Source organism: Protopterus annectens, chromosome 3.part0 (assembly GCF_019279795.1).
Source record: "Protopterus annectens isolate FY-2018-M chromosome 3.part0, PAN1.0, whole genome shotgun sequence".
NCBI classification, from domain to species: Eukaryota; Metazoa; Chordata; order Ceratodontiformes; family Protopteridae; genus Protopterus; species Protopterus annectens.
The window spans coordinates 1585139514-1585152077 of record NC_056731.1 but is presented as its reverse complement, the minus strand read 5'-3'; the positions used below and the strand labels follow the sequence as shown (position 1 = coordinate 1585152077).

General features: G+C 41.9%; 1 protein-coding gene across 1 annotated transcript in view; it reads right to left on the bottom strand.

The window, feature by feature from the left end:
* PTDSS1 (phosphatidylserine synthase 1) overlaps positions 1 to 12564 on the bottom strand; it is an 811205-nt gene that overhangs the window by 313389 nt on the left and 485252 nt on the right. Inside the window, exon 7 of the mRNA XM_044065621.1 lies at positions 11985 to 12126. Within this exon, the coding sequence (XP_043921556.1) occupies positions 11985 to 12126 (142 nt within the window). The remainder of the gene's footprint in view (positions 1 to 11984; positions 12127 to 12564) is intronic.

The following is a 12564-nucleotide window of genomic DNA, read 5'->3' as shown; positions in this document are numbered from 1 at the left end:
TGCAATTTGGCATTGGGAAGCACCAGAATACAAGATGCCATGAACCCCAAGGCTTGAAGGACTGTCCTTGCAGTCAGCCTGGACTGTAGAGACATTTGATGGAAATAAAGTGAAAGACTTTTCTGTTTGTCCGGGTCAAAAGGCCATCTGGGAAGCTGTATTCAGTCTCACACCCAGAAAGCACATGTCCTGAGAGGGTACTAGACTGGACTTTGTTTAGAATACCCTAGGCATCTTAACACTGCCATCACATACTGTAGATGCTGAAGAAGCTTGTCCTTGTCTTGTGCAATAATCAGTAAGGATAAATTTGTATTCCTTCCATCCTGAAAAAGGCTATCACTGGTGCCAGAACCTTTGTGTAGATAAGCCAAAGGGCAATGCAGTGAACTGATAATGTAAATTTCAGCCAAAAACGCAGGTACTTCCTGCAACTGGGCCTGATAGGAACATGAAGATAAGCCAGATCCAGAGTTACCATCCAGTGATCTTTAGCAGAGGCAAAAGCTGTTGTAATGTCAACATTTTGCACTTTGGAATGTCCAAATAAGTGTTGAGGAGAGATAAATCCAAAATGGGTCTCCACGTGTTCCCTTTCTTTGGTACTAGAAACAGGAATAAAACCCTAGACCCACTTCTGAAGGAGGTACTGGCTGTATGGCTCCCATGTGGAGAAGTAATGAAATCTGTTTGTGAGCCTCCATCCTTTGCCGAGGAGGAATGTCTGGCATACCTTTGAAAGGAGGCAATGTATGGAAATAAAACTTGTAACCTTTGTTTATAATGTCCAACACCCATTTGTCTTGGGTGACTAAAACCAATTTTGCTTGAAGAGAGCTAGCTTTCCTCCCAAAGGAGCTGCCAGGCAAGAAGAATCTGGCAGCTGAAAATGCAGGTCATTGGGCCTGTTTACGAAAGGACTGGCCCCTACCCTCACCAGCAGATTGAGCAGGCGAACTCCAGGTTCTAGGCCTAAAGGTACTCTGAGCTCTGCCCCTACCACGCCTAGATCTACCCCTAGACTGGGAATCAGAAGAAGGGTCCACCCCTTAGCAGGCCAATTTCTACTAAACTTAGGAGGTTGAACTTGCAAAAATCTTTAACAGTCTGCATAGACTTAGCCTTGTCCTCCATTTTCTTCAAAACAGACTCGGAGGACCAAACAACACTGACTGTAAAGGGCATCCAGAATTCTAGACTTAACATGTTCAGATAAATTCTGATCCTTAAGCCAGGCATGCCTGCGACAAGAACTGAACCAGTGGCAGCCACTCTAGAAGAAGCCTGCAAAGCATCAAAGCCACACTGCAAAGAATGTTTCCCCACCTGTTCAGAAACATGCACCAAATCTTGCAACTCTTTACACTCTATGCCCTCCGCCAAAGCATCCACTTTAGATTTTAGCTGAGAAAGGAGGAAATTCTGATATTTCAACATATGAAACTGGCAATTTAAAGCCCTCATTGCCAAAGTAGAAGAGGTGTACACCTTCTTACGCCATCTGTCCAAAGCTCTAGCTTCCTTATGTAGAGGAACGATTCTTTACAACAGAAGCCCTAACACCCTTAGGCCCCTGACTAATAGTTTCTGGGTCACTCTTATATACGTATTTATGAGCCTCAGGTACCCTATAATACCTGTCCGGTTTAACTGGTGCAGGAGGCAAAGACTCTGGATTAAATGAGGCCTCGAAAAACATCCTGAACAACATCCAAAACAGGAGGAATAGCCAAGGGTCTGTGCTGTGGTAAAACAAGAACTCTCTAAGCCTCTTTCTGGTAATCCTGTCCTTCCCACTTAAAATGTTCCCTCATAGAGTGTAAGGTTTCTGAAAATGAAAAATCCTCTGGAAGCAGAAGGAGTAGAATCCTCTGCATCGGAATCCGAATAAGGAGGAAAATCTTGAATATCCTCAGCAGAAGACTCAGAATCATCTGAGGCCTGCTCCAAAATTTCCAACTCTGGCTCTACCCTGGGCCTCTTATCAGGAGGGGCATGGAACCTCTAATTAAAGAAATCAATTCTTCTGCCATTTTAAGCATATGCTTCTTAGGTACAGACCCTGAAGAACCAGAACTAACTCCAGAAGAAGGCAAAACAGTCCTGCCCTTAGAAGGAGCCCTAGAAACAGTAGCAGAAGGCCTAACCCCCTTAGGCAAAGAAGGGAGAATAGTAACCTGAGAGGCCCCTTCAGCCTGACCTGACTCCTGTGATGCCACATCCTGTAAAATCAAGGTTTCCCCTGAGACTCAACAGAAACTTCAGCCGGATCCACCTGTTCCAGGATCCAACGGCATATATTAAACCTAGCACAAAACCGACACCCAACTCCCAAGCAAGGGATACAAAGTGAGTGGTAAATCTGCTTCCCACAAGAAATACAATTATTCACTTTTTCTGACATCCGTAAACAACTGAGGCAAGAAAAACAAAATGAACTTGGTATGTCTGAAACTCAAAATTTCAGAAAGTCGCTGCTTCTGCATCGACCATGCCATGCAAAAAGACTGAGGATATGACATTGGTCATGCGCTTTTATACCCTGACGCTCTGATGTCAGGGCTGTGCGCCCATGACCGACGTCAGCCTAATACTTTGGTATTCAGGCCGACCGAGGGACAGCGGACTACCCATAAGTAAGGACTGCAGCAATGTGAGATGAAGAACATCTGCACACCCTGGAAGCACTTCTATCACTGGAATATGTAGATGCCTGTGAAGTTAGAGAGTACCCCGGCCTTGCAAGGCTACAATGTCTTCCTCACCTTCACACTGCAAAAACAAATGTGTAAGAACCAAAGGAGGTGGTGTTTCTATCTGTATTAGAGATGAATTCATCTCTCATCTAGTTAGACTGGACAACTCCATGGAGTTACTCCAAGCACATGTTACTGTCCTGTACACTGGGCTTAGAGTGGCTCAATGTGAGACAAATAGTTCTTTCTAGTTTTCTTGACAGGAAAAAGCAATTAAGAGTTTCAAACTTGTTACTTTTTTGTAGTAAATCTTTCAGCAGTTCAACTACAAATCCATCAAGTTTTGAAATGTTCTGTTTGAGATTTTTAGTAAAAATCTTGTCAGAGTTGTTAAAATGAAGCAGAGCTAAAAAACAAAACAGTGATGTTAACTGCTCTTCACCTTGGTCATGCCCCTCTCTTCACCAGATCACACAGCAGTAAACAAGGTTTTTAAATCCTCTAGTGGGGAGGGAGCTTGGGGAAGGCGGTTGGCTTGACTGGATTCCAAGTGAGGGTGAGCATCTGTGTATAACTGTGTGGCGGGTGAAAAAATTCAGCTAATTTGCATGCAGAGTCCTAGGCTGTCTACTGTCCCTAGTCCCCCCCCCCATATTCAAAAGGCTTTAACAAGTACACAAGCTTGTCACAGATGGTTACTATATATAAAAAATGGTTTCTTTATTTTCACTTTTTAAGGAAAGCAAGCAAGGAACTAAGTCTTGTGGAGCAAAAGGGATTGAATATTAAAGATACTTGTTGATGCCCATTTATACGTGCATCTCATATCAAAATGTTACAATAATAATTATGCAGTGAGGATTATGCCTGCTTTTACTGGGCTCTTATCAGAATACTAGGGAATTTATATGGGAGAGAGAGGTGTTTTCTGTCAGATTAAACACTTTTTTTGCTGACTGCTAGTGAGCTTTCTCAGATCTTTTTGTGTGTAAACTACTTCAGAAGCGGATAGTAAAACAGAATAAAGACTCCCAAGAAAAAATTCAGAAAATTAATAGAGAACCACAAGCTGAATCAAAATAAAGATCTGAAAAAGAAGCTGCCTTTGCCAGAATTTTCTTTTGACATTGAGCTTAGGAATCTTATACTCTTCAATAATGATAGATCATGAGGGAGGGGCTGGCATAATGGTTAAGGTGTTCACCTTACAGACACAAGATGCAGGGTTCAATTCTCACATGGGGTAATTGGCTAGGCTTACAATGGCCCACAGGGGAAGTAAGCCTAGTACTAATCTATGAACCTATGAGGTTATGGTCTTTCATTCGAACTGCTACCATCTGACTTATTCTACTTCCACTTCCGTGTGTGTGTGTGTATATATATATACACACACACATACATATATATATATATATATATATATATATATATATATATATATATATATACAATGTACAAACTTATAAATTATTATATACACACATACGTGTACACGTACATATAGTTGTGGATGTATGCCCCATATATTGAAAAAAAATCAAATCATTGAACGGTAAAGGGTCAAAGATGAGCAATCACCAGCTTGACTGAAAAAGGAAAAAGTACAACTTTTTTACAGGTGAGCAAGCCCCTTGCTAATTATATATATATAGCAACTCCAGGACTACACTGCAGTGGTGAAAGGGCAAATTCTCCAGTCCCCACTGTACCACAGTTTTGAACAGATTTTAAAGGCCTGTATGTCTGATCAGTTGTTTTTCGATCACCCATACCAGCCTTTTTCCTGGTCAAAAAACATCTGACCAAATAACTGTATTCCTTTCATATATGGGAATGCTACACTTTGTCGAAAAATTCACCTTTCAAAAGCTGTAGTAATTGGGTACTGTTGTCTTCTGTTGTGTGTCCCTGGACTTGGCTGTGTAAAGAACAGTGAGTTTGAAGGTGAAGTCCCTACATGGGATGTGGTTAGGGGATTCACACTCCCTCAAAAAAAATGGCCAAGGGTAACAGGAAGACTTTAAAATGCAACAGCTCCTTGCTTAATGTTGCTTCATATCTTGAACAGTAACTTCAAAACTCAAATAGATTAGCTAAAATAAGCAGCTTAGATCCCATGTAAAATTAAACAATTGCTCTGTCCCATCTAGTTTCATGTAAACATAGTCTGAAACAAAGAATTGAATATCTTCGTCTGAGGGCTTTAGGTGTTTCAATATTAAAGTGCATTTGACGGCCATACCTAGTTTTCATGTAGGAACGAGTGAGCTTTCTTCATTGTACACAGTGTTGCAAGACTTTTCTCAGGGCTGCATTCCAATTACAGTTCCCGGGTTGGGAATTGTTGCAAAAAAAAAAGATTTGACTGGATGTGTAGCGTCAGATAGAATTAACTAGACATAGTCACTGAGTATGTGACTACAGAATGTAATGTCGAAGAAGAGGCTTCCAACCCATTTTCCCTTTATGAGGGCTCCATATTTGGGGAAATTTTCAAGACCATTATGGAGAAAGGATGGTGGCCTCTGAAGAATGCTTCCTGCCCTCTTTAGAATCCTCAGCCATAGATAATACAGAGAGCACCAGACCTCATGAATTATTTCCTTCTTTTGTAGACAGTTTTAGGAATATTATAAACTGTCAGATGGTGGCTTGTTGGTCTAGAGTATGATTCTCACTTCGGTGCAAGTCGTCTCGGGTTCAAATCTCAGACAAGCCTGATCTTTGGGTTGGGAGTTGTCATAGTGGTTAAGTTGTTTACTTCAGAAACACAAGGTACAGAGGTCTATTTGTCACATCTGATGGGAAATTGGCTAGGCTAAAAATGACCTTCAAAGGCAGCTAGCCTAGTACTTACTTATGAAACTATGAAACTGATGATGTACAACAGTTAGTGCATACCAAGACTATATACTCCACAGTCTGAAGGATGTACGGGCCTCCCTGAAATTTTTCACATGCATAGATAAGCGATCATGGGACTGCATACTTATCTTCTGACCTCATCAGTTCCAAACACTGAAAGTTTTACAACATGAGGAAAGAAGTCTAAGATGACCTTTCAGCTTAGTTTAGCAGAAGCATTCAGACGGTGAGAAAGGAAATCAAACCAGAAGTAGACAAAAATCAGACAGCATATGAATGTGCCACAAGAAAGAATATAAGGAGAAGGATCAGATGAGAAGGAAAGAAATGTGGAAAAAGCATGAATGTACTAGCAAATACAGAGATCTCCTGGAACAACCACATGTTGATTAGGATTTGACGCAGGAATGGCTAAGGAGAGGCGAGTTAAAACTAAAGTATGAAAGATTAAGAACAGATACCAGCACAGGATAGTGGAGGACATACACTGTTGTTTACAAAGTCCACTGAATATGTGGAAGAAACAGACAAATGTAGTTTTGGAGAAGAGAACTGGAAACAGTCACACACCTTGCTGCTGGGTGTGATATTCTCACAGTAGAGGGCCTGTACACTGAAAGGCACAATAATGTTCCAAGACTGTTGCATTAGGGATTGTGCAAACACTACAATATAGAAGCAGCTGAAACAATTGGAAACATGAATCACAAAATATTACAGAGAATGATGAAGTGTACATCACATGGAATCGCCCATTACCAACAACTAAAAAAAATATGTGAAAAAACAGCTATAGTATTACATAAAAAGGAAAAAAGTAGCACTGATCACTGAAATCACTACACCTAGTGCTTACAGTGTTTCACATACAGAAAGAGAGAAAATCATAAAATATCGAGATTTGCAGGCAGAAATGAGAGCAATGTGGAAGAAAAATACCCAGAGAGTTCTAGCAGTAGTAGTAGCAATAATCTCATATAAAGAATTAACAGTTGTAGTTATTTGTGCTATCAATACATTTAACTCCATAAGAATTGTAGGAGTCAGTTCTGGGCACACTGCGGGAGCTAGGAAGAGCACTTCTGGATAACATTAAAGAATGAAACAACACTGATTTCATGAACTTTGATTATACTCTGACTTAGGAATGGGGTCCATTCCTGTCATGGTATAATAAACCCAAAAGACTTGGGGAAATTGAAGTGGGAGACCCCAATGGACTGTTCCTTCTGATTAAGGCGAGTAGGAGTGGGCTCTGTGTCATTACCTAGAAGATCAGAGGTGCTTGTATACCAATATGTAACCCACAAGGCTCTTGTTCCCCAAGGATAAGCTTGGGAAACAATCCTGGATTCTCCTTATGGTGGGGTGGTCCTTTACAAACAGGCCTCCAAACACTTGCCAGGGTGCACCTTTCTTTGTTCCCTTGCCCAGTGCAGCAGCCAACATTTCTGAACTTAACCTCTTTCTAGAGGAAGATGGTCTGGTGACATGCAAGGCCAAAGAAACAAACTCGATGATAAAACACCTTAAGAACGGTGTAACCAATGTTTGCTCGTGGATCCTTCACCTTCTCATGGTGTTTTGGCACATACATGGGACTGCATAAAAAGCCTTTCTGCAGTTTCTGCTAGGGGCACTGTGAACTGCCATCATCTTTTAAGAAGCCTGGAACTTCTCTCTCTTTTTCTCGTACCTTTAGGTGACCAAGCTGAAACACTAGCGTATACAGTGGTGATGTATTTTAACATTTAGTATAATTTATTTTCTTTAATGAAGAATGTAGGCATGGGCATTTAAATACTTTTAAATAAACTAGTGTCAGTCGTTGATGATACAGTCTTTCCATAGACAGCAAAAGCAAAGATAATATACACCTTCTCTCATTATGTGATGGCCACATGCACAACTGAAGAGCTTGATATTCTTAATTATCAAATGGAGGAACTTTTATATTATGAATATCAAAATCAAGATCAGAAATGTCTGACCTGTAGAAAAGATCTGATGAGCCCTGGAGTGAGGTGTGCCCGACTTACTCCACTGCATGACATCAAAGAGTGTGCCAGCAGGTGGTGCCAATGTCTCAGAGCACATAAAAAAGCCACACTAGAGAATACAAGAGAAGAAAATCCAATAGTTCATAGGTTCATAGGTGTGTACTAAGCTAATGGCCCTGGAGCGTTTACAAGCCTAGCCCATAGGATTACTCTGGCATCGTGCCACCTGATCTTAGTTCCCAGTGCCTCTGTCAAGCAGAGCCACTGGAGTGATCCCCGAGGTGAATTTTCTATTTCCCATCCACTCATCAAGATTTCTCTTGAAGAGGGCCAGTTAGGCGCTCTGCTTGACATGTATGGAAAGTCTATTCCATAGTATGGGCAGTCTCTGGGTTATGAACCTGTCCCTCCAGCTTGTGCTGTTGATTGTGGTAATAAGGTTGAGGTCTCGGGAGCGTGTAGTGCGGAGGGATTGGGATTTCTTTAGATGTAGCACTTCAACAGAGCTGGGTCAGACATGACTTAGTAAGTCAAGCAGAGACCGCCTCTAACTAGGCAATATGAGACAGAGAATAGTTGGGAGTTTTTTTAAATCTGTCCATATAGGACAAGTGTTCAAGGCCTAAGATCCTCTTTGTGAGGTATTTTTGCGACCTCTCCAGTTGTTGTAGGCGTCTAGTGAGGTACATGCCAAATGGGGCATTGTACTCTATGACTGGCCTAATGAGGGAAGAATAGAGGGAGACCATGACCTCTTTCTTCCTGGATGCAAAACCCTTAGAAATGAGATGTGCCACATAGAAGGACTTTCTGACCACAGTGGCAATGTGGTGGTCAAAAGAGAGGATGCTGTCAACCTGTGTTGCCAGATCTCTTATGACACCTTCTGTGTTCAGTGGACTACTATCGATGTGGTAATTCATGGGAACTGGGTTTTTCCCGAAGGGGATGACGACCCATTTTTTGGCATTGAGCTTAAGGCCATGGTTCTGACGTCAGTCATTGGTCTCAGTGAGGCCTTTCTGTAGGATGTCAGCATCACTTGGGGAGTTAATTATGGCTCCCAACTTGCAATTGTCTGCGAACTTTGTCAGCCACAGTCTCTTCATGTTGGCCTGAACTTCAGAGAAGTAGATACCAAACAGGAGAGGACCCAGGACCGAACCCTGTGGGACTCCACTCGTGACTGGTCGACAGTCTGACTTGGAATCAGTTACTTTCACACTGTGGGTTCCATCTTTGAGCCAGTTTGAAACCCACCTAGTGATATAGGGGTTGATGCCTAGCTTAGTGAGTTTTTCTATAATTCCTGAGTGGGGAATGGTATCAAAGACCTTGGCCAGATCAAGGTAGGCTGTATGAACCATCTTGCCTTCATCCACAGCTCTGGTGACTGACTTGAAAGAAGTCGACCAGGTTGAGCAGGCATGATCGACTCTTCACAAAACCAAACTGTGTGGGATCCAGAGTTTGGAGGTTCCCTATATCTTTGTTTATTAGGTCCATGATGATGCGTTCCATAGCTTTGCATATCAGACTTGTCAGGCTAATGGGGCAATAGTTCCCAGGGTCTGTAGTCGCTCCTCCATTTTGGAGAGGGACAACTGTAGCAGTGCGCCGTTCGGTAGGGACAAAGCCTTAGGTGAGGCTGTGACTGAACAGGGCACAAAAGGTGAGATGCCAGTTCACTCTGTCGTTCATGTAGAACACAGCCAGGGATATTGTCAGGTCCCATAGAAAGTATTCTTGGCCTTGGACAGTGCTGTTTTAACCTCTGCAGCAGTAATACTGGGTTGCTGGCAATCTACTGGTATTATGATTGGTCCTTTGGTGGAGGAGACAGGGGTAAAGTTGGCACTGAACCTGTCGGCCAGTGTATTGGCAATATCTGTTGGCTCAGTATAGGAAGTACCATTGTGCAACAGCTCCGAGCAAATCTGGGTATTGCCGTGGAGATTCTTTACATAACCATAGAAGGCCTTGTGGTTGTCTTTACTATCTGCTGCAATTCTGTTTTCATAGCTTGCTTTAGAGGATTTGATGAGGGGATCTCAAGTTTTTGTTGAGGCTGATAAGGGAGTTTTTCCATTCTTGGGACGTCACCTTATTTCTCATCAGTTTCCTCCTATTGTAGAGTTGCTTTATGGCAGGGGACCACCAGATTGGCTTCCTTTTTTTGGAGGAGAGCATCTTGGTTCTATTGGGTATGGCGAGATCCATGCATTCGTGTACGTGTTCATACAGGGCATTAGTGTATGATTCGCTAGTCATGCAGCAGTTCTCCAATTGCATGGGTGCCATGAAGTTAGCCACCTCTGTATTTAGAAGCCCAAAGTTAGCTTTGGAGAAGTTTTTCATGGTGGTTTCCTTTGATTGGGGGGGGGGGGGCTGTGGATTTCCAAGGTGATTAGTCTGTTGTAGGATCTAACCAGGAAGGAGTTGACTATTGATACAGAGCAACGGTCATCCATGTTAGTAATGACCATGTCAAAGATGTTGCTACCTCTAGTGGGGGTAAGAATGAGCTGGTTCAGGGCATTGGAATTAATGAATTCCAGGAAATGTTGGTCAAGTCAATATCTCCAGGGTGTTTAGGAATGTGGAGTGTGAATCTTGGGTCATAGTTGGGGACCTATAGCAGGCTATGACCTGAATCGCTGTCTTACCCAATGTTAGCTGCACCTGAACTATCTCTGATGTGTCATGTTGAGCTACCAGTTTGGAGGTGTATGCATCCTTTATGAATATGGAAACACCACCGCCTTTGGAGCTTTGGTCCAAGTACTGGAGCTGGAAGGTATGGAATGAGTTACAGCTTGGTACTGCAGGGGTGCTATCTGCTACCTTGAACCAGGTCTTTGTTACAGCACAAATGATGATGTTCTCCATTTTAAGAAGTGCTTCAAGCAAGTGCATTTTGAGATTTAGACTTCTTGCGTTGAGCAGCATGACCCTCAGATTGTATTTGTTTGTAGCCGTTACGGTGGTAATTTGGTCTTTGGAGCACTGCCTAAAAAGGCACTATAGGGGTGGCAAGAGCCTTGGCCAGTATCCGGAAGTCCAGGGGTGACAGATGCAGGCCATCTCTGGCAAAGCATCTAGGTCGGTCAAGCATGTCATCCCAGGCAGACAGATACTGGATCTCCTTAGAATGGCACCAGAAACTTAGCCAAATGTTGAAATCAATCATTTTATGCTTGTACTGTGGTATTATTCTGGGTGATGGTAGGAGGCTTCTCAGGGCTAGGGTCATAACCGTCTGGGCTACATAATCCATGAGCTTCTCCATGTCTCTTTTCATGTAGTCCAGGGAGGTATGTCTCAGGTCATTCACACCCACATGTACAATGACAGAGTCATATTTGTACCTGTTGTTGAGGGACCTGAGTGCGTGCATTATGTGGCAGATCCTGGCACCTGACAGGCAGCTGACTGTTACTTTCTCCTTATTCAACCTAGTGAGTGGGACATCTGTGTGCCTCACTATCGAGTCACCTATGACTAGTGTGTGTTGGGCATGCTGTTTTGCCTTAGGGGCTTTGGTTGAGTGGCACACTGTTTAGGAGAGTTGTGTCTCCTGATTTGTGTTGTGTTGTGGTGGTTGAGTGCATTTCTGCCTGGGAGGTCTCTGCTGTTTGTGTAGATTTTTATTGAGAGTCTCCACAAAGGTGGGTGTGTGTGGTTTATGTTTTTATGTGAAGGCATTGCTATTGTGTGTTCTGGAGGGCTACGTGTTCCATGTGGTGTGCTGCAAGTGTTGTAGTCGACCCTCTCATGAGATTTTCCTAATATCAGATCAGCATTTCTGAACTCAGTTGTTAGGGCAATACACAGCTCAACTGTACTTCTCAGTTTTAAGAAGCCGTATCAAAACTATCACTGAAGAGATATTTTTGTTCTATGTATTCAACCGTTAAGAAATACTACTAAAACACATTACATATAAATACTGTGAAGTACATTTTAGCATGCAGTTATATCTGATCAAATTTTTCTACATAACGAAACAGTTCTGAAACTGATCTTTTAAGAGGTTTAGGAAAATTAATGATGCACAAGCTCAACAATAAAAAGAAAATTCAAGAATACACAAAGCACAGATGTTTTTTATTTGATATGGGAATAAAATATCAGGCAACAAAGCAGGCCAACTGATCGTTATCTCCAACAATTTTTGTATATATCAGCAGGTCAGCTTTAGCAGCAATATTCCTAGAAGTGGTTAAGAAATAGTTATTAACTTTGCATGTGCATATATATACACACACACACACACACACACACACACACACACACACACACACACACACACACACGCATACATATACCCAAAGAAAAGTAGTTTCGGCTTCACAGCAAATCAAAAACACAAACAATTCCATCATTCAATTCCCAAATCTCATATATTCTGCTTTCCTACCTGCCAAATTATCATGAAGAGGTAGATTCCCGCTACTCTCTGGAATGACGACTTAGGGTCGAACCAGCGAACGTACATCCAGCTAGCAGGAGTGAACTGCAATACGGCTCTTTTAATCTTTCCTGTGGTACTGTGAATATCCCTAAAATGGAAAATATTTTATAAAATAGTGAAATGCCAAACATGTATACACTACGCAGAAATGCGTAAAACTATACATATACATATATATTTATGCCTCAAACAACTTTATTATCTTCAATAAAATTAAAGCAGCAGATAGATCAATTCAACTATTAGATTTTACTGTAAGGAAAAAAACATAAGTTCTATCAGTTTAACTTCAGTAAAATGCACAACTCTGTACATATTCACTCCATGCATTCTAAACTTACACTGACAGACATACCACAACACAGATATAAAATGGACAAAGTTTTTCTTAAAAAACAGCATGTTTAAAAGGTCAAAATGTTGCCACTACTTTCCTGAATATATCTATACATATATGTGTGTGTTTGTGTGCATACACATGTGCAAACACAATCAGGTGTCTGGGTTTGTGCTGCATAAAAAAACA